At 46.3% G+C, this 23,319-nt stretch overlaps 1 protein-coding gene across 1 annotated transcript in view; it reads left to right on the top strand.

Annotated features, from left to right (window-relative positions):
- The first annotated feature begins 3,870 nt into the window (after window positions 1-3,870).
- The window catches only part of LOC111262981 (uncharacterized), a 96,330-nt gene continuing 76,881 nt past the window's right edge, over window positions 3,871-23,319 (top strand). Inside the window, exon 1 of the mRNA XM_022837650.2 lies at window positions 3,871-6,970. Within this exon, the coding sequence (XP_022693385.1) occupies window positions 6,586-6,970 (385 nt within the window). The 5' untranslated portion in view covers window positions 3,871-6,585. The remainder of the gene's footprint in view (window positions 6,971-23,319) is intronic.

Raw genomic sequence — 23,319 nt, 5'->3', positions numbered from 1 at the left:
TTATTTTCGTTGATAATTATAACTCTAGTCCTACTCCAAGTATCGGCGGGGGGTACCCAGATAACTTATTCAAGTAGCTTCAAGATTTCAAGATTTTTGACATTGTAGTATTGATTATAGGCAAGCAGATATCAGACAACCATCTAACTGAAAGGTGCTCAGACTGTGACACTGTAATCGATTCCAATCATCTCTAGTTGTGATGGGTAGACTTCATCGTTACAGCGTCCTATTCGTTACTAGTTATTCAGAAAATGTACATTCGTCTGAAGTCTGTGTTTTCATTCATTCAGTCGGCCGGACTTTCGCATCCAGCTTTGGCTTGTATCCAACTTACGTTCTCTCGCGAAAAGATATTTCGAGTTTTGCGTGAACGATTGCTATCGAACGTCACATCGGGTGCTCTTCCTTTTAACGCCCCCCCACACCCCTTGCACCCTGCTCTCGGAAGATCACCACTCAATATAGTACTTTATACGTTTTTGCTGTAGCGAAATGAAAGATTAATCGAACCATGGACGTAGCACAGTTTGTTGCATGAGCACGCTGCAGGTTCTCTAGCGATAGACCCTGCGAAGAAGCGATCGAGCAATCTAAGCATGTTTCCCTTGTGGTGTTGTCTGAACAATGCCCCATTTTGCCTTTTTTGCCGTAGTTTTTTTCGAATGCCCCTACGATCGCGTTCATCTCTCTCCCAAAGTCTCTTCGAGTTCTTGGGTAGCCTTGCAATTCGAAAAGTGCAAATTTCCTAGGTGTGTACTGCGCATATCCTTTGGTCCGCCACCTTACAAGGCCGAAGGTCCTAAACAGTTGCCGAAGCGACGTGGGGTGACGACGAGCTCCGACCTAGTAGAAGACGACACGGCAAACGAGCGACAGCTACCAGCGGCAGCTGCTTTAGCGCTCGTCGTAGCAAGGCCCGCCTATTTCTACAGCGATGGGTTATCCATAGCCGGCTATCCTTTCCGCTAGTTTGTCCCTGGCGGCTGATGACAGCGTCAACAGCGGCCAGCGACAGTGTTCTCGGTCGGAGTAAGTAGCAGGTAGGAAAATAAGGAAACGCAGTGGTCAGTTGCAGTAGTGAATTCGCAGCAGTTGTGCATTGAGCAGATTGAACGGTTAAATTTAGCTTGAGCTCTACACATTTCCGTTAACACTGGCTGCCTGTCCGGTCAACAGCCCGGTAGCGGGGCAGGGCAGGGCAGGGCCACCCCCGGCGTGCGCTGCGAGCCGACACAGCGAGAGAAAGTGAGCTACAAGGAGAGATTCGGGACAAGATCGAGCAATCGAGGGCGAGCCGGTACAGAAAGCGAGACGCTGCGGAAAGAGGGGGAGAGAGTGGCGAACTCGAGCCAACAACTCGCAGCAGCTGCTGCTGCTGCTGCTGCTGCTGCTGCTGCCCCGTTCTGTGCTGGTGTTCTGTACGAGGCACAGGAGACGGCCGTGCGCCGCTGTCAGGGCCCTTGGCTCCTCCTCCTCCCGCTTCCCGTCTGCGGACCCGCGCGCGCCTGGACCGCCCGCCCGCCCTTCGCTGCTCGCCGTTCACCGTTTGCTTCGCGCCGTTGCTCGTTCAACGGCTTTACACTCACCGAGCGCGTTGCTCCTGCTGCTGCCGCCGCGGCCGCCGTCACCGCCGCCGCTGCACTGGCCACGGACCTGCTGACGGGCCGATGGATGAACGGATGCCAAACACCCGCTATCAGATGACTCGAGTAGCAGCTATCTGACAGTAACGATAGCTGTGCTTACTGCCGTCGCCGCCGCCGCCGCCCGTAGAACTTGGCGCTGAGCTCATCGGAAGCTGTAGCGGCCAGGAACGCCGATGGCGGAGGCTGTCTGGCTAACAGTCCGTCTGCCAGATGAGACTGCTATCGTTACGGCTTCAGAGTTCAGCACTGGCGCGCCATTGCCGAGTGGTATCATATAGCAATAACAATAGCATTACTGAACGTGTCGTCAGTAGTGGTGTCGGCAGCACGCAGCGATAGTGATGGCATCATGTTCCGGCGATGACTCTAATTATTCATTGGGGTTGGGTTGATTTAATCAGAGAACCTCAGCATGTCAAGGAATGATACGGTGTCTTCTACTCGATTTATTACTATATAAGTGAATTGGCTATCGTTTGCGATCCTCTCGTAGATCTGTCACGTTCTGTGGCATTGTGCATATGCAAACAGGCTGGCTACGGCACGCATATTCGTCGACGCTTCTCTAAACGTTACGTTAGCGAAAAGGGAACGTTAACATGACAACAGTTACAGTATCAGTACATACAAAATGCTAAATATCTGGAAAAGAAAGAAGTCTATCTGCCGTCACGTCGAAGGGCTTTTTTAATCATAGTTACAGCTTTCTACACAAACCGTTTTGTCATCCCGACCACGACGTATAACAGCGACGATGACGACAGTTGATGCCATCAGCATCGTCACCATTTGCGATTGTCCATCTCGGCACGGGCCAGGGCAAGAAACGGAACTGTAAAGGTACTATTGTTTAGCCGCCACCCTTCGTCGGTTTTCGATAGCAGCGTTTGTTTCTTACGTTATGAATAAAATCACCATCAACGTTTCTACCGACGTCGCCATCTATACTCGGTGGCAGCAGCTGCGAAGGCGACGGAACAGTAATTACATCAATAACCCCACCAGCCGGTATCGTTTCGAATGGACAGACAAACGTTTGGAGCGTCACCTTACTCGCCCCATCAATGGCTCTGACCTCACTGGCATTAGCACCACGCCTGTAAAAACTAGTCGCTCATGATGAAGCGCCGGCAGATCGCCGCTGCTGTTGGCGGCTCCAGCTACTGCTGCTGTTCGCTTGGCTGAGATAATCGTAGTCGTTTGTGATCGGCGATGTCCTCCTTCCTCTAATGGTCCTCATAGGCTATCAGTGGCTACTGTCTTGGCTGCCGCCGCCGCCGCCGCCGCCGTTCCGATGGTTACAACGACAACAAGTCAATACTCCGCAATTGCAACGGCTGACGTACCGGCAGCGCCCAGCGAACGTTAGCTGCGACAAACCCTGTGAGGGCTTTTGCGATGCGTTGTTTTAAGCCACCAGTCGCGCTGGCGCTAACAGCAGAAGCAGCAGCAGTAACCGTTGTTGTGGCAGGAGGCTGTTGGAAGGAAGAGACAGGCGCCCGCTAAGAGATCACCGCGCAAGAGACTGCCGGCAGCTGCCGCTCCGATGGCGATGCCCGCTGTTCTAGTTATTGAGAGCCATCGTCACTTCGTAGAGGATGCGGCGATAAGGTTGCAAACAACGGCACGCTCGACCGCAACGTTAACAGGTCGTATTCGACATATGGAGAGCAGATTCGGGATCGGCTGAGTGGGATGTTCCAATAAAATAAAAGTAGGGGATTCGGCCGTAAAGTGAGACTTTTAACTGTTTGAGCGTGTGACCTTTCATTGTTCCCAATAATGCCCGCACTTTCGTTTTTGTGAGCTATCCTGATCTCGAGAGAACGAGAGGCAAATAAAACAAAAAAAACTCAGAAATGCCCTAGTAAATAAAATCATCAATACACAAAGCTTCTTTGACACAATACTAATGCTAATCAACTTAAAAAAATTACCCATCTTCTTCACCACCTATCTGAGACGGTGCTTTTCCTTTAGCTAGTCTTGTTAATCCTCGTTCTCTTTACACGCTTCTTTCTTCAATAAAGTTGACAAGTTATAGACACTTGTTTGTCGTCTGCTTCGACAGCTGCCTGAAATCGCGTCGCCCCCTTTAAAACAGCTTAGTCCCGCCGCGCGGAGAGGGCGCGCGGGGTTTCGGCGCCTGCGCCTCTCAGGCTCCGCCCAGCTGGTCGTCGTTCGCGCGGTTATGTCGTGGCCTGTGCGGGGCCAGCAGAGGCGCACGCGAGGCCGAGGCAGACGATAAGCGGCTCGAGCATGTGGTTGGTCCCGTGAACGCGCTGTGGCCCAATAGACCAGCCAAAGCCGACGACGGATGGACAGACGAACGGGCGAATAACCCGACGATCAAGCGAGCGACCAGCCAAAACAGCTGGCAGTTATAATACAAACAACGTGACTTTCAGCGGCAGTAATGCCAGTGATGTCAGCTAGTGTGCGTGCCTCGGTAGTTGTACCTTTCGTTGTGCCTCCAGCAGTAGCAATAGGATCATTTAAACATGGAGCACCTGCAATTAAACTACCTATTAAAATTCTAGTGCCAATACGTGTCATATTCGAAGCTTGTCTCGTGACAACAACAATGTCAACGACCGGCTTCAATTAGTGCGTGTCTGCGTGTGGGCGCGTAGCAGAAAAATGTGACCGTGTTGATGGCAAGAGCAATAACAGCAACGACAATTATTATTATAAAGAGAAAAGAAAATTATGTGATTTCGTGACATAGAATGGCAGAATATGAGGCAGAGTGCTCACACTATTCATTGTGTACAAATGTGAAATGTGCGTGTGGTCATACGCCGGTTGTAGTAGTAGATGGTCAAGATGACCTACTGTAGTTTGATTATCAATTGAGAAGAACGACCGACAGAAGCTGGGGTCTAAAGGACCAGATCTATTGGGAAGTACCTGTGTATGTGTATGAGTGTTGAGAAGGACAAGCAAGTGAGATACGATTGAAGAAACAGCTTATTGCCGTAATGAGTAGAGAATGAACCCGTGACTCTTCGCAACGTTTGCTTGATCCATGTTATGCCATTGACAAAATAAAGAGTCGCAACGGGAACGTGTCTAATAAGTATTCGACCTATTGGACGGAACGCCATTGTGCAACGAACGCCCACTCAAAACTCGAATTCAATATCAAATGATATAGCGCACTAACATACAAGTTAAGGTGAAGAAGACACTGAAGAACATCCCGAGAAGATGTAAAAAAGACGAGCTTGCTTTATAAAGTCTTTCCCTGTTTTCGAGTTCGGCAGCCAATTAATTATCGAAATAAAACAAGCTATCATTCGTATGATTGTCAACGAACGGACAATTCGTCCAGACAGCAACATCACTGTCCTGAAGTAAGAAGGCGGATCTACCACTCGAACTACGTAATTGCCATCATCAAACAGAAAGAAAACGTGGCGCGATAATTCTTCAGAACAGCTTTCATGACATACGTTTGCTGGCGACGAAGGCTGACTTAAAAATATCAGTCTTTATCTGTACAATCCCCAACATCCGCGGACTAGCCGTCATCAGCACTATCGATGGCAGCACGGCCGACAACCGCAGCTAAAACAGTGAGAGTATACGCCACGAAAAACGGTCACGCTGATACCAGTTAGTGTAGTATATGCACTAGATCAGCGTCGCAATGGAGTTACTACTATCCCAGGCCAATCATTGTCAATATCCAGTAATCAACAAGCCTACCAGCAACCGCCTGAAGATCAACGCCGTCAAGGTGAATTAAGTTGGGCACAAACAGTAACGTCAACGCTCTCAGTCAACAGTCGAGTGTGAAAGATATAATCGTAGTGTGTGTGTACTCCGTACGCGAGGACTTGTAAGGGTTCGGAAACGTATTTCTCGTGTCACAACTTCGGGCACGAAAAATATTTTGTTTGACTTGAAAAGTAAATATATCCATCTTAAATTAAAGTGTCAAAGTGCGTGTTTGATCTAGTATCATCGTCGTTTATTATCAGCACCTCTTCGCAGTGTTCGAGCATTGTGCATACGGCGATCGTCGATGTTTGCTAATCAGTATCTGGCCATTACAAACATCATCAACCAGGAAAAAGTCGGCATCTTACAGCTACGTGGCGTGCTTGCGAAACGTACAACAGTATCTACTCACACGAAAAAAGCTAGAGAGGGAGCTACCCAAAAAACCAGTTTATTGCCACAACCCTTCGTTGCCTTCCCTACTACCAATAACAGATAAGAAACATCAAGACAACATTTGCTTCCCCCTGTTACAGTCCTCATTACATTCTACTTCACGTTGACCTCGCTCTTTTCTACCCGCAGCAGGTGGCTATTTGGCCTTAGTCGGACGCTTCTTCCCGCCAGGATAGATTCGACGGCTCTCGTGGAGGTGGGGCTGACCGGCCCTGAGCTGGCCGCGTCCCCCGCCGCTCCTGCGCCTTCGGAACCCCCGACGCATTCTCCACCAGCCCTGTTGCTTCAACAGGGAGCAGCCCTATGGCAGCCGCACCTTGGTGGGCGTCTTGACATACGAGGCAACGGATGCGCGCCACTAGACGATCACCATCATATCGGCGACTCTACCCAGTCCCCTTCTCCGGTACCATTGCCTCATCATCATCGTCGTGTCCAACATCACCGCGAGGAGCCACCTGACCATCACGACCCGGCAGAGCATAGCGACACCAACGACAACTGCGAAGAGGTCGACCCTGACGTGGGCGCCGAAGGCGATCGAAACCCGGGCGGTCGCTGCCAGTCGGTTGAGCCAATCGACGCTGAAGGCAACGCAGACGTTGGCGGTGACGGTGACGACGAGGCTGGAGACGACGAGAACGATCTCGTTCGGTCAACAAACGTTGAACCTAATTTTGCCACGACGGATACACGAGTGCCAGGTGTGGGGACTGGGGCAGGCGACGAAGACTCGATCTCTGCGCTACAACAAATGACCTCGTGGCACGAGCACCGATACGCGTCGCCACCGAAATCGCCGACGCCGCACTTCATCGTCGATATTCTCGGCATCCAAAAGAGAGCGGTGAGCACAGCGCATTCAGCTAATCGGCCTTTGAATCTCGTTGCAATCGATGGCGACTGTTCAAATTCGCCGCCGTGCTCACCCCCGCTGCGGCAGCACGCAGGTAACCTGCAGCAGCGCCATCAGCAGGTGGCAGTCGAAGCTCTTGCTGGAGCCGGCCAACCTGGTAATCATCCGTCGCACCTTTTGGGCGCTTTCTTCCAAAATGGAGGCAGTACAAAGAATACGGGAGCTCCCTCACCGCTACCTGCACACGTCGCTCCTCGAGGACTCACCTTCGACGACGAGAAAGGTACGAAATTAATTCTTTTGGAACATACCACAAAGTAGCACTAAAATGTTAGATAGGTGCTTGTACTGTCGACGTGCGTTAGAGAGAATTCAAAGCAGCTTTTCATGAAGTACTGCTAAAATCGTACGGGCGAAAATTACGCAATGTTGTCATTTGAATGAACTCAGACGACGTACGCTGGACTTGATCTATCAGCAAGTCCTTCTGATAATTCAGTGGGTAATCAATTTGCCCTTTAGTGTTTTCGACACGTTGTGGTCTAGGTTCAAATCCATCGATAGGCACATTTCATTTTGTACAGGGAGCCAGGCAGTCGTCTGTTTGATGTAAAACGCGACACATAAAAAGTAACGAGACATGTGATATTCATGCCGAAACTAAGAAATTGGTATTACAACCAACGTACTCCACTAATTCGGGATATGCAAGACAATTTACAAACGTTCTACGCTTTACTAAATAATGAATTGCTATTTGAAGGCACCGGTAAGGGCTTTTTGGTATATATAGAAGTCTTTCATTTAATTAAATCCCGTACTTCTTTCTTGTACATATATTCTTTTTTGTTTTTTTTTTCACAGAAATTAGATAAATGTGTACATATGCGCTTTGGTGCACTTGACCAGTGACTCCTCTAGGAGTTTGCATGTTCGATCGCCCCATAATCCCGCAGTTATCCATAATTTGCCTCCTTGACCCCGGACCAAAATTGGTAACAACGGCAGAATTCAACAACTGCTGAGGTGTATATGTGACAGCTAAAAAAAACTACTTTTAAAAATATCTCGTTCTGTCCCGACGCTACGATAGCGACGTGTTTGCCGTCTGTCGTTATTAGGCCTGTATTTGAAGCAGAGGCCCAATCTTCCTCGGTTGATTGTTCAATTAACACGTACCTTCTTGTAGCCTTCGGCGCATCTATCTACTACCACCTCTTCTGACAGCAGTAGGCTATTGTTACATCCTTTATTGATGAAATAAATGAGCAAATAAACAAATAGCATATAATCCTAAATGAAATAAGATTAATGGCATCAAGAAAGTCAGAGAGGGAGAACGAAGACGGTGAGAGAGCAGAGACGATCAAGCAAAACAGAGGCCTTCTTGTTACCTGGCAGCAGTACCCGTACGCTATCACAACTGTGATTGCGACTTCAAGCTAACGACACAATTATTACCGTTGGTTTTTGACCGACTATAGCAGCAAAAAGCAGCGGAGGTATCAGGCTTGAAGCAGAACAAATGAGACAGAAACGGACGCTTTTCTTTTCCCCATAACTCACTCATGCAGAATAAATGTCCACGGCGATAGATAATTTGAATCAAATCACACACATGGCGATCCCTTAAAAAAGCATCCACATATTATAATACATAGGCCCTAACCGACAGATATCGAAGGAAGCACACGACCACAGACAATCGAAGTGAGTACCTAGGAAGTAAGTCAGCCAAAAACCACAACAGAAGTAAGAACAGCAACAAAAGAAAGTCGCGGACGACTTGACGATCGAGTCAGGTGGATCGCGAGAGAAGCCTTAAAGACCTTTGCGGGTAGCTTTTGTGGGGCAAAGGGTGTGGGATGGAAAGGGCACCAGTTCGGTCTAACCATCTTATAAATATTCCCCACTATTGCGGTCATCTACGAAGTTTGAAGGAAGAAACAACTGCACACCTCATCTCAGTTCTTCTTGAGCAGTCGCACTGCTTATTTCTTGAGTGGGGAAAGTGGCGCTTGCCGGTCTTCTGGCCAAGGCGAACAAAATGCCTGTTATTATTATTATTATATCGTATGAAAGTTGAAGCGAGAAGTTAGGTAGGACAAAACTTGACTGTGTCGTAACACTAGCCATCGAAATACACGTGGATACTGAAGATGAATTAGGGCGAAAGGCAGATAACAAAAAAAAACGTTATAATACGAAGAAATAGGGATTCGTCATTCAGTATCTATATAGCGTCTGGACAAATTGAAGGTAGGTAAATAAGTGCGGAACAAATAGGCGAGAAAACCATAACGGATCGTGTGAAATCTTCGATAAATCAAGGGCGTAGATAAAACGAGAGTTTTGGCAGTGACAAAAATTAACAAAAAAAAACATGAATGCCTCTAGTGTAATTCACCTTTTCCAACGTTAATTTTCGTCGTCGTCGTCCTGTTTGCCCCAACATCATTTGCCCCAACATAATGGCGTTGGGGTAAACAATACTCAAATTTCATAGCTCGTCGATGTATTAGTTTTTGCTATTTATATATTATTATATGTATAGTATTATAGAGTAATATTTAGCAGTAGTGTTGTATAAAGTTATATTTGTATAGTTCTGGCGTTTTAAATGGGTTTGTTCTATTTTGGTCGTGTTGTCTCCTGATGCGAGTAAAATTGCTTGCTGGCAAACTTAGCACTTGATTTACGTTCTGTTACTCGAATTGATTTTGAACTTACTCGATCGAAGTTACTCCGATGCGACTAACTTCTTAAGCCTTTCTGTGGTTGCTCGTTGATTAGACAGGATCAATGTTAGTTGTTACGATAGCGTTGAGTTTAAGCAACGCAGCCCGTCAAACATTAATGGCAGCTGAAGCAATTCCATTTGCTATTTTTTTTTTTTACTCATGCAGATCCTATGTCGCTATTGGTTGCAGTGGCGATGATTTCAGTAGCAGCAAATTCCGCAATTAAACAAATTGACCTCCGACCCAGCTGAAACAGTGCGAAACTCAAATCGAAGAGCTGCGATTTTTGTTTTGTTCCTTACTTCGTTTCTTCCCTTGTTCACCTCATTACTTCACCGCGCGCGCTCGCGCGCGTTTGCGATGGACCGATGCGACCGCGAAGCATTTGACCGCATCTGGCTACAGACCGCATCATCTAGGCGTAAAAACGTGTGCATGTATTAAATATCGGCCTCTCGCTATTGTCGGTAGCTGCTAGCAGATTTGCTGCGTGGTCATCCTCCGACAGCGTCGATCGCCGAAACGAATTTACTTTACTGCGGAATGGTACGAACGCTTTAGTTACCTAATTTCTGTTGACCCGGTTGCCCGTCAGCTGTCAGTAGCCCGGCTCACGAAACGCCAGAGGCGGTCATAGCAGTTTCGGTATGGATCAATAATCACCGTCATCGTCGTTTCTCTTGTCCATAGTGTGGCTATTGGGAGTTATCTTTTCTCGTTATGACCCACGAATAATTTGTAGTCGCCGTGGCTCTGCTGTTTACGGTGCCGATGCGATATAACACTCTGCACGTACGTACTTCATTGCGATGTTGCACGCCGTAATCAATTCCACAATAGCCGAAAACAATAAATGCAGTAATGAATGCATAGTCGTAACTGGATAAAGCACTACTGTTATAGGTGACGTATCGTACGTTTCTGTTACTTGTCCTACCTGAACCATTTTTGTTTGGAACTTTTTAGGCTCAAAATAAATCGATTTATGCGCCATCGATGGTCCTTGTATCGAGATGAGATCTCCTGGTTGGTTTGATGAACGAACGCGCGGAGATACTTTGCTGCCCGAAAAAGAATGTATATGAAAGAATACATTATCATTATTAAAGTTCATCTAAAAGGCACCTGCTAAAAAATAGTGCAATAGGATATTTGGCGCGCCGTTGATTTACTGCAGGATTAGCAATCTTTACGTTCACGTTAAGTCGCTGCAGACGGCGCTGCGCTTCAGACGATTCAGTCTAATCTTCACATATATAGACAGCCTTCTCGTACGTAACGCTACAGAAAAAAATCCTTTTTTGTTTCCAAGTACATTTTCACAGCTCAGATGGACCATGGTGCGACAAAGGCCAACATGATGAAGAAATAACGGTACTTGCCCCCGTTCTACAATTGAAAAGAGTGTATTGGCAATGAGCTCTGAGTATGTAGTTGTTTCCAGACACGATTCTACACACACGTCTGAGGAGTTCCTAAGCTTGCAAAGATGTACCTTAGATTAAAAGAACAAAGATCGCCGCTGCCATCCAACGCCTAAAACTCGTTTATAATTGGTTTGGCTAAAGTTCACTTAGCCCACATCATCGGGAAAATCGCTGGCACTGAAGTCAGATACAATTCTCTCGCTCTATTACCGCATTAACATTGCTATACGACGGAGTTCGATATAATAGAGCTTCTTTTGCCTATTTCATTATAACGAAATATAGACAAAAAGCCAAAGAAGCAACCGTAGCAAACAAAACTAAACGAATATCTGATCAAATAGTTACTGAAACACCTTCGAAACAAATGGTGGGTTTGTTTCGACGAAAATATATGCATAATGTTCTCAGCCGACACGTCACCGAGACACTTGCTTGGCGAAAATGTAGATTTTTTACGCTATTTTTTAAAAACGACCTGGTTATCTACAAAACAGACGTACTATAAATACATCGCGGTCACGTTATTGTTAACAGTTGTCATTGCGGTAATGTTCATTTTACATTGTGGAAGAAGCGACGATTCATTGCATGCGTGCGCGTGTTCAGTATGTTTCGCCAGACGCCAATACGAGCGCGTCGCTGCGCCCACAGTGACCTCCTCCATCGTTTGAAAACTGTCTCACGGTACTTGACAGAAATGGCAGCAGAAACAGCGAATCTGCTTCTTCGACAAGTCAAATGAACGCCAATCTTATCGCTAATTTACTTAACGCTGATTCTGACGTTGGCGCTGACGCTAAAGCTAGTACGAACACACGAGTGAGTGAGGAAAACGACTTGTCTGAAAATTGTTCTTTACTGACAATGTCACGAAGTGTTGCACGCCCTAAACAAGCCTGTTATCCGGCCTTCGCTACTGTTTCACCCAATACAACAGCAGCAGCAGCAGCAGCAACAATTGCGGGCGCAACATCGGCGACCGCGGTGACCAAACCCGCGTTATGGGACAGATCGGCAAGCAACGGCCAGCTCGTTCCGCACTAGTTCGGATCTTCAAACTTAAAAAGACTTGGTGATCGAGAAGAAACAAAGGGGACTATGTGCAGATTTGGTAGTCGTGCCATCGCTGCGGTCATCGCCGGTAAAAACCAAATTCTACATATCTTCATGCGTACACGCGTACACGGTAGTCTAGCATGTAAAAGAGAGAAGCCATGCTGTTATCGTTTTGCTCCGCTGCCGAAGTAGAAGTCTTCAACCAGCTGGGAAAGCTGTGGGGCATCGAGAGAGAAGGGGATAGCCAGACCCGACGGTAAAACCAAGCCTTGCCGACAAAGAACCGGCGAAGAACCGCCACTTTTTCACAGACATGGGACGGCGATGATGCCAGTAAAGCTGTTGATGATGATAACGATGATCGTGATAGCGGCCGTCATGAAACTGACGGTCGTGGCGATGGAGAAGCCTTTGAGACCAGCCGATATATGTAGAATATTTCTAAAAGGAGTAAAGACGAAGCAAAGGAAAAGATCGACAGATCGGTTTTGGTGAAGACGCTACGCCAGTATTGCGGTTGGCTATCATCTACCGCGCGTACCAGATCTTTGCCTCTCGTTTTTCCTTCTGTTTTACTCGCCTGCCATTATTATTAGTATTATTTTTTTGTTATCCAACGTGATGGTAGCGGCGAGGGAAGTAACCACGGTGGTGGATAATGACAACTACCGTAATAGCTCTCTATAAGCACGAAAAGCAAATGATGAACATGTATCAAAGTCAATAGCGTACAACAGAATACCGATGAAGTGTGAAGAAACGAAAAAAAGACTCGGATATCAATATATAGCACAGAGGCAACATCGTATACGTTGCAGTTGCTATCATTTCAATCTTTCCTCTATTCACTATCACTTATTGTTGTTACCGCTGTCGAAGGTTGGCATTGCTGAGCTTCCCAAGACGTTGCGCTGGCGTAGCTTATCTGTGGCGCGAACTTAGCTGCCTAACAGTTTAAACACGCTCTGCGTGTTTTTATTCGGACGAAAATTTCTACCAGGTTACAGGAGTGCATAGGAAGAGTAAACAAATACAGATTCGGTGTCGGTAAGTGCTGATTCTCTGATGGTGCATGGTGAACGATCCTGTTTTGCCTATTTTCGTCACTGATACCCTTCGTTGTGCTCGTAACGTTGTGCTCCGATTCATTCACGTAATGAGCGCAATGCGCATCTTCGACGGTGGTGAAATAATTCATTCCTACCCAATTTGCTTTTTGCTAAATGGTGAAGAAGGCTATACTTGTACACGAACGCCAGCAAATCCAGGGTTAAGACAAGATCACGACATTTCCCGCTATCGGCTATCGTTGCGTTTGCTCTTGTGGTGCTCGCGGTACGCATTTGATTCAAGCAATACGGTGGATCGCTTTTACTTTTTTGCTGGTTAGCCTACCACTGTGATATTACGTTGACCGAAAGTTTGAAGGCCCTGCTGTTATTCTTTCGAAATTATTCCATATAGCATTTCGCGCATTCATCAAAGGTGTCAGTTGAATTGAATATACATTTGCGGTTTTTCGTAGCGACTTGTCTGGATCGACATGTATGAACGTCGTGCGACGGAGAATACGTCAGACACAAGTTATTTAATAGATCGGTTCTTAATGTCATGGCTCAAAATAACCAAACGCTGGCAGCATCGCTTTCCTATACTATCTAGGTAACGGAAATTCCAGACTTGTTAGCAAACGAATGCATAGGAGCTACCGGATGCAGGTTTATTAAACGCCCTGATTTGATACATTGGCACGTATCCTGACCCACAATAATTGCGAGCGTTTTTTTCTGGTTTAGCATACGTACCTTGTACCAGCCGAAATAACAGAGCGATTAGCTCACACACTTCACGTATACCCTTACCAGACCGCGTCGCAGCAGAAACTTTTATAGTGAGCAAACCGTGTAATTGAGCCAGCCTTCGCACTTCAGGCAGCATCTAACTACGTTGCCAATTCTCTATTCATTCAAAGAAAGTGAAACATATGTAACGGGTAAAGCGATTTTGACAGAACGACAAAAAAGTTCCTAGCGTTCTACAGAATTCATCCATGCTTTGAGACACCTGGCTTATCTTTCGCCCGTCCCTATACCTGAGACTTACAGGCGGGAGACTGGCGGTCCGTAACTGGACATGACAAAACAATCACGTAGGTTACACACGCGCTATCTGCGGTGTTCAGGAGCAATACGTTTAATTCCTCAGTGTCAATCAATGAGGACAATTATTGCAATAATTAGAATCAAATATTAGCCTCTTATCTTTTGTTGTAACAAGTGTTTTCTAATCGTGAACAATACGATCATGATTTACCCGTCGCGAGTTACGGATGACCGCGAAGCGGCCGATGGATGGGGCTATAGAGGAAGACCGCGTTCGAGCAGATGCGTTGGATAAATTCTGGCTGCATTGGTGGCAATCAATAGAGCTCTACAAACCCCCCTAGGAATGAATCGGCTGATGATGAGGAATCAATCGTCGAAGATGGCCGCTGTGCATCTACCGTTTTTCGCAACGTTTACATCTATTTTTGCATAGATCTTCGAAATCATCTTCTCGCTATGGCTATCAAGGGCTTGTCGTCCATACCAGAGGATGCAACCGAGGTGGGTCTTGCTGAACTTACCTGGTGTTTCTACCTCTAACAGACCTATAAAACGATATTGTCATTTTTATGCCATAGTAACCATTCGTCGACGGTGATATTTGATCTAGCGATGGCCGCAGGGCCATGGTGTTACCATGGTACCGCACACGAAAAGTTACACATTAGCCAGACCACGCCATCCTCACATACCTCCACTAGTGGATTATCTAATTTAACCAGTTTGCAGTGCGTGCCGCTGCTGAGTTATCTACAGATAGCACCAGGTGTGGTAAATACTTGCAGAATCTGCTGAGGCCCAGGCAAGAAGTTACCTTATCATTGTTTTAGCACAAGGCCGTCTGTATTATTAGCATTAGTATCCTTCATCTCGTGTTACTGCGGACGCGGCCCACCCACGAAATGTTATTTGAAGCCTTTCTCGCTAATCGCTGTTGAAGGAAAAGCAAGTTACCTAGTTCCGTTGTATCATTTGCGTTCACTTCGCTGACATGGAGGCCCCAGCTTTACGTTGCGTGCAATGAGGGGCTTCATGAGCAGAGAGAAACTCTCATGTAGCACACATTGGCTGCTAATAATAATAACTGATCGCTAGAAGATGGGACATATACATCACTGCAGCCAGTCGACTTTTGCAAACGAAGGGTCGTATCGCCCGCGTTTCTTTCGAGAGAGTGTTGAACTAGTCGTGGCGTATTCGTATCTACACAGGTAAGTGTTCACCGTATCGTATTGAGTGCTGCGCCGATCTTATTCGATGAGCCCTGGCTGACTAGTGGTGGTCCCGAGTCAGCGAGCTTTTTCAACAATGTTTCAATTTAAAGCTTCGTTCAGTGGGGACCGACCGGCCGATCGACCGACAGATAGATAGATAGATAGACAGACAGACAGACAGACAGACAGAAAGACAGACAGACAGACCGACCCATCCTGCGCGTCGGGAAAGTCTCTTATTCACTGATTGGAAGCTGGTGAATGCGAAGCAGCAGGGTAGGGCGAATCACAGCGGATGAACCATGAACCACAGAGCAAAAGGCCGCGGGCGTGGAGCTTTCAATTTAAGGAGTTAGTGGGTTTCATCAGCTGCTCCCATCTTTCGCGTCGAGGCTGTAGTGCACTCTGACTGGTCATAGCAGCGACCGTGACACACTAATTGGTGCTCCAAATGCTCGAGTAGAAACACGAAAAAAGCAGACTACATTACATACCACTGACTAAACTGTAAACAGTTATTACAAATTCTACTTAATCTTTTGGGCTATCTATCTCATTATAGTACTACGATTTTGTTAGGAAACTACGAAAACTATTTTGCGAGTGAGTTTCGTTGATGCTTTTTCATTGGTCGTTTATTCTTGGACTCTTTAGTTGGAAACGCCAGAATTGATTCTCATATCAAGTGCTCGTCTAGCAATGTCTACGGCGCGGACTTGCCGGGGATTCTTGTCCGCTCGCTTCTCTCTCTCTCTCTCTCTCTCTCTCTCTCGTTAACTCCTCGTCTCTCGGTCGGGTTCCTGCTCAGACGTCTCACGTCATCTGCAACGCACTACTAGCATAGACTAAGCCAAAGGCGGAGAAAAACGTGGACGTGGACGAAGCCGAACCGAATGGACCAAGTCAGTCACCTCTAATTGCCTAATTGTGGGGGCAGGAAAGGGGCTAGTGCAACTCGAGTGGCACTGGCCCTAAGTGCGGCAAGGAGAGCCGATGTCGGCGAGCAGCAGGTTGGATTCACCAGAACCAGTCAGCAGCTGCGAAGTGTTGTCCTGTGGATTTCGTCCTGGGCTGTCTTGAGTAGCAAAGGGATGCAAAAAGAGTAAGAGAACTGATGGGATCCTTGGGAGTAGCAGATCCCTCTTTTTTCTTTCTATCTAGCTCGACCACTTCATTGACCCCTTATTTTCCTCACGTCTCATTGACGGTGTCTAGGGGCAGTCGACACCAGCGCCAGCGGCCTGCAATAATCTTGTCCCGCAGCCAAGTGTCGCAGCCCAACTCGTCTTCATCTCGGCCTTCTGTGTCCGACCAACAACCAACCCGTATCTGCTGCCTGCTGTTGTGCTCTCGATTGTGTGGGTAAGAATGGGTGCGTATCATTGCCTGGTCGATTCTGTTCGTCTTGATTCTGTCTCTGCAGGATCAACTCAGAGACTCCAACAAAGACTTTAAGAGAATCGAAGATTAGCGGTTGCTAAAATTTAATTACTTTCGCCCGGCGGCGCAACCACCATAGTAGTAGCCGCGGTCTTACCCAGAGAGCGTGCAAGAGGGCGACTGTCATCGTCCGTCTGCGTTCGAAACACAGGCACGCCTGTTTCGGAGACAGCCATGATGTGACAACGAAGTGCTGATTCGAACCTGCCACACCCTGAAAAAGACGACGTAAAAGAAAGAAAACTGTGAGCTGGGTATAGAATGAAGGCGTCTGGGTGTGGGTGTGGGCGATCTTACTTAGCCTCGTGGCGAACTGCACTGACGAACTATGAGAAGCAGAAAAAATCGACGAAGATTACACACAATTAGGACCGCAACTTCTTGGTGGAGTTTTGTAAACGATTCGAACTAGTTGAGTAGATATATCAGTCAGTGCCATGTCAAGCAAAGGTGAACGTACCCCATATATAGCGTCTAGACGATAACGATCAGAAGGATGATGACGCTCTTTGTGACGATGATTAGCATCGATGCGGATTCGTCACAAAACTACGATACTTCACTACGTTTAGCTGTGATGACTCAAAGCGTTTTTGGCTGTGACGCCTGCGAAATACAGGGTGTTTGAGCCACAAAGGTAACGAATTCGCTTTTGCCTCGTCGTCTTGCCATTCAGCTGAACCCGCCCTGCGTTCACTGTCATAATGAACTATTAATTACTATATTATGATATATGTTCTATGCAATCACAACGAAAATTATGACTCTAATAGGAATTATTTTAGGCGACCGTCTTCGGTGTCTCCAACTCCCTCGGCACCCTCTTGTACATCCGCTGTTCATCGGGACCGAATAATGAAATAGAGGTCAAAGCTCATTTTCCAGGAAGGAATATTTATCGACGCCTTCCTTTGTAATCTACTACACAACAATAGCTGTATTCCCCTTCCCTTATTTCTATGATTATTGCTGCACAGTATTTTCGATCACATTTTCGACTTCGACTACCCACGTTACCATATGGTAGCCCCATCCCGCTGTCTCTTCTGGCAATTTCATCAAAGCGCCTTCGGCCGTATCACTTATACTCGTGTATATATATATATATATATATATATATATATATATATATGTACCTGGTGCGAAGCACAGGTGTACGACGGAGCTAGTGAAAAAAAAAAAAAAAAAAAAAACTATTACGGATATAGAAGAACATTTATTTTGGAAGCTAGCTAATTCATATTAGCAGCAGTGGAGGACGCCTGATGTTGTGTTTGGCATAGTCGACGGATGATGCTGTATAGGGCGCGCTCATCTCTATAAACGTCCTGTTATCTGACGGTCCTGTTATTGCATCTTCGAATAGGAACCACCGAAAGCCTTAACGGTGGCTCCCTTTTTTTCGTCCTAAATGCCGCTGCTGCTGTTACCGTCATGGTCGTGAGCTGCCGTTGCCATCGCACCGAAGCCTACCACCGCTAAGACGTCGACGATGGTGTTAATTAAGCTGCCGATGCTGAAGGTGCTAGAACGCCCTGAACTCCTTCATGCACTTTCGCCCGTAAAAGTGCTTTGCCTCCCATAGCAACTGTTGGGACGAGCCGCTGAACTTTACACGTACATTATTAATGCGTCACCAGAAAACGAAATGCGCATAGGTGAAACGTCTCCATGAATACATACAATTATCTATTAAAATTGGTCGTTGTTTAGACTTTCTCATGTTCTATAAAAATAGCGTTGAAATTTTTAATTGATTCAACGGAGAGCGCTTTATTATCTTTATTACGCATGGTTGTTATCATGGTTGAGTTTTTATTTGAGTTCTCTATTGAGGCGCGCCCGCTAAAATCAGATGCAGAACTAGCTGAAAGCTGGAACAAAACACGCGAAGCTAAATTGGCATAGGTTAAGTCTTGAGGAAACTTAGCTCGATGTCTTCCCAGACACTCAATACTATTGTTATTAAATTCGGGCCGGATTTAGATGCGTATATTTTAATCAAACGAATTCCGGCCCTTCCAGTGAATCGTCAACACTAAATTTGTAATTAAATCTGTAAAACAGATCGCCAACTCCAAGTTCATTGAAACGCTGCCGCATGGACAATAATAGGGCGACATTGTTTTAGCGCACAATGTGCAAGCGTCAAGCCTGTCGTTAGCCGACGCCTTGCGCTTTTGCCAGACCGAATAAGGGTTCTAGTTGATCTTATGATGATTGTGTGCGATGCCAATATACTACTTGTACTTACCGTGCTATGTGCTGGTGTCCCAACTACCCTGGCGCATACCCATCAAATTTCCACGGCCCCGCTATTTGTCCGTCACTAGAATCACATCCGAAACAAAGCGATCATTTTTGCTTGAAAAATGGCGGCTGTTCGCGGTAAGTAGGACTGATTTAATGCTGTACCGACTTGGCCTCTGCCTTCTGCGCTGGGGCTGCAGGCGAAAAAAAAAGCAAGAAAAATCCAAGACGCTTCAGTACTAACAGCATTGGCAATAGCCCACGAAAAAGCGGGCCACCCCAACTGGCATCTTCGTTCTTGGCTAACTTGCCGACTCAGCGTAGCTCACACAGCAAACCAGTGAGTCGATACCAACAGCAGGACGATATTGACGAGTTCAGACCCGAAACCTAGTGGTGTAAGGCCGGGCCAAAGCGATTTGAGTAAATCCAAGACAAGCGCAGTTAGCTCGTAAAGGTGCCACATTGTCAAACTTTGTACGACACAAACGATAGAATATACGAACGGATGATAAAGAAATGAGCGGCTAAGGTAGGCAGGCGGTCACTGGCCTGCATTGTGACCGCTACAGGACCGGGCGCAGGCCATCGTCGTTCGTATCGTTTGCGCTTTACGGCGCGTCTCGAAGCTTTGAATAGCTTCACGGTCGCGGCGGTGCTATAATAGTTCTCTTGCTGCTGCTGCTGCCACTGATTCCCGGACTACTGACATCGTCTCCGAGCTGATCTGAATTGGCGACTGGCTCCCATAGTACCCTCTGGCTACTTGTTTCTATTGCACAGACATAGAGTCTATGTGCTGGGCACACGCATGGGCTCAAACATTAAATGCTTGCAAATCTTGCAGATTCACTTCACGTCAACCTTGACAGCTCCCAGGCGAACAAAGTCGTTTTTGTCTTTCTCATTCTCTCGCTGCTCGCGCGCGTCCTCCCTCGATATATACGAATGTGACTCATCAGAAGGCAGAGTAAATAACGTTAGATATTGGAATACCAACGAGTCATGCACCTGCCGACCGCTTGAGTGTTACGAGGTCGATGGTCTGGCTAACACACGATAGTATTTTCAAGTTCTTACAGGCGGAACCTATCGCTAGTAATACTTTGTTCTCGAACCGGCATGCGGATGAGTGTACAATGTTTTGTGGGGTTCGGAGTTCTACGTTTAAAATGGCAGCCGCGGTATAATATATTTGAAGCTGGCAAATGGTTCCACAACGAACCAATGAAGTCATAGATATCATAATATACGTGCAATCTGAGCACATTTGCCTATACCTTTCAGATGTGAATTTATTGCCGAGGTTCTAGAATTGCACTTGCGATGCTTTTTCCCTAGAATGGAGGAAAAGGCCATTGTTTTATGAATGTTCATTGGATTTCTCATCGCCGAACGGGTCACGTCTCATAATCCTAAGGCGCGCTTATGCCTGTCCGTCAGCGAAGCCTAAATGTTACATCATTCTAGCCGTCCGGCGCTAACCAATGGAGTAACGGTCAATCTCCTGTCGCAGGAGCTAATGTAAGTAGAATTCCTGATACAACTGCAATACTGTCTCGTAAGGCATGACAGTTCACCGTAGCGCAGAACCGAAATCCATTCTTTTCACGCCGAAAACCGAGAGGTGGTTTACAGGGTTAGGGGAGTACATTGAAGGCCATAACTCTCGTTAAGAAAGCTTTTCGAACGAAAGCGCGAACGGCAGCAGAAAAACCGCTGCCGAAGGATGCGACGCCTTCGCTTCCGATGTCCTTTCTTGCATGAACGTCGATTTGTTCACACGAAGTAAAAACCTGACCGCACTTAGCAGCCTCGGCCTTTTGCCGCTTGCTAGTCGCACAATTGAGTAAACCAAAAGGAACCCATTTCTCTCCGCCTCTGGGGGCGTATGATTTGCCGTGCGCCCTTTCGTAAGAAGAAAACAGCGGGCGAGGGGGAAGGGGTCATAGTTGCAGAAAACGGTTGTTATCTCTCACACAGTGCTAGGCTCTCGTTCAATGTCAGCTTTGTTCAGGCTGGTAACACCGCGAGGCGCTAGGGGCCTGCGAGAAGAAAAGAAGAACAGTGAAAAGCTAGATTGAGCCAAGTAAGCGGGTGGTGGACCAATAAAAGCGGCAATGCACTGGTGCAGCGCAGTTTTAGCCATGAGCCATCTATGTAAAGAGGGCGTCATGTGTAAATGCTATGTACGCCCACTGGTCTCTTTCTTCATCTCTAACATGTCCTCCAGTCAGAATGACCAACACGCGGATGTCGTTGTCCAGCTTGGGGAATTCGAAAACGGGGATATCACAACGACGATACCGGTGAGGGGGTATGCCGCTGTGACGCGGTATCTGCTGACGCTAAATGTCTCTGGGCACAAGACATTTTGAACTTAGCAGCAAAAAGGCAAGAAGCTCCTTGATTCCTATTAAGGCATTAGACAAAACACGAGGCTATGCTATTTCATCATGTGGCGATTCCGCCTTACGCACCTATAAAAAATTCTATCAATATGTAATATAATAAATATATAAAAAAGATTGGGTTATTTCCTTAGAGACAATTGCGTTAATCTCTACATAAATAATCTACACAGAACTTTAAGTTAGCAGTTCAGTAAACCTACTACTAGCCTACGTTCACGTGCCTTCATAAACAAAATAGCTCATTGTAAAACGTGAATAATAATAATAATAATAATAATAATATTATAGGGCAAGTTGGCTAGGTGTTCCAACGAAACGACTCAGATCTGACTATTTTTATTGACTTGATCCTAATAAAAGGACGCCAAGTGACTGTCATTGCAGCAGTAACTGTCAACATTATAAAAAAAATCAGCTTAATACCCGTATCGATTCTCAGAATCGCTTTGTAACTTTATAGCTAATATTATTTTTATTATTATTATTTATGTTATTATTATCCATCGAAGTGCAGGCCTTCCATTATATGAACGTGTACTATTCTATAAATAGGATGCCAGGCCGAATTGTACGGTAGGCGCTAATATCTAAGGAAAATAGGTTTCTGTCGCTACGACGGGGCTGCTGAAACCTAGAACGGACATCTCTATCTAAACCACTTGTTTTGAGTCCCTCACAAACGGCAGGTAATTACTTAAAGCTTACACATGGACCCGGTCATTTAGTGGCTTGACATTTACATGGGTCGACAAAAATAGGGCAAAATGAAAGTTGTATTAATATGTTACCCGACAGCATCCAGACGCTTCGTATGTTAATGCCATTGATGATAACGAAACATTAGACTTGTTAGAAACTAATAACTCTAACGAACTAGATACGGAATAATGATGGCTCTTTCATGTATTCAGATGTGAGGACGAGCCTTATACCTACCCCATGTCTATCCGAAATGTTAAAACGAGAATCATTAATCCCAAAGCATCAGTACTGATACAGAGTTATTTAAAAATCTGCTCTTATCTGACTGGATTGCTGTTCGTCTGGGCTCAGCTGCCACAAGTCACTGAATACCGCGAACACTCGCTGCCGGGTAGAGCAAGTTGTCCATTGAGACGTCATCAATATATGACGTTGAATATGTTTAATTAATATGGCAATAACAAATACGTGTAATTCCTATTATACTTCGCTTTGGGTTATCATGTGTCTATCAGAATTCTCACCCCTTAGAGGTTGGGGGACTCGAAGATTTTGTTAACTCAATTATCAAATTATATTCGCCAGTCTATGCATGACACCTCCATTGCCTTTTTCAATCGATCGTCTTCGTGCGCCTGCTACGGCTGCCAAAAGAAAGCATTGGACGTCTGCTCTGTTTGTCTGCGCGATCTGACCGCCCCCGCCACTGGCCTTACAAATCGATTGTGCCGTCAATCGAGGTCGTTTCAGAGGCACTCGAGGGTAAGCGTGTTGGAAGGGAAATGGCTGGAGAGCACTAGGGCAGCTGATAGTGGGGATGACGGGCGACACCGAACACCCCGTTTTAACCCCCCTCCCCGCCCTTCTTTCTCTCAACACTGGTAGTGATAACAAGAAAAACTAGCGCGAGGTCCTCCCCTGCCGCTTATCAATCAGCTTAATAATAAAGCCCTCCCTTCGGAGAAAACGCTTCGTCAAGGACTTAAATATAATAGTTTGCGCCGCAGGCAAATCCGCAGTGGTCGTAGTCGAAATTGTGTTGTACCGTAACGATATTTGCTGAATATACATAGACTTATTTGACAACGGGTAGTATTATTGGTTGGGCTACTCTTAATAAGCACTTGCTTTATCAGCGTCGTCGCAGTCAGTCCTGTCGTATTAGCACTTTCTGGTCGTTTAAAATTACGTCTACATAAATTGTATCGTACATAATAGGCTTCTCCACCGCGTTCGAGATATGGTAGTTTGCTATGTAATGCACGCTGCTGCTACTGTGG

The sequence above is a fragment of the Varroa jacobsoni genome, unplaced genomic scaffold, assembly GCF_002532875.2.
Source record: "Varroa jacobsoni isolate VJ856 unplaced genomic scaffold, vjacob_1.0 scaffold_721, whole genome shotgun sequence".
Lineage (NCBI taxonomy): Eukaryota > Metazoa > Arthropoda > Arachnida > Mesostigmata > Varroidae > Varroa > Varroa jacobsoni.
This window is presented reverse-complemented; position numbering and strand designations above follow the sequence as displayed.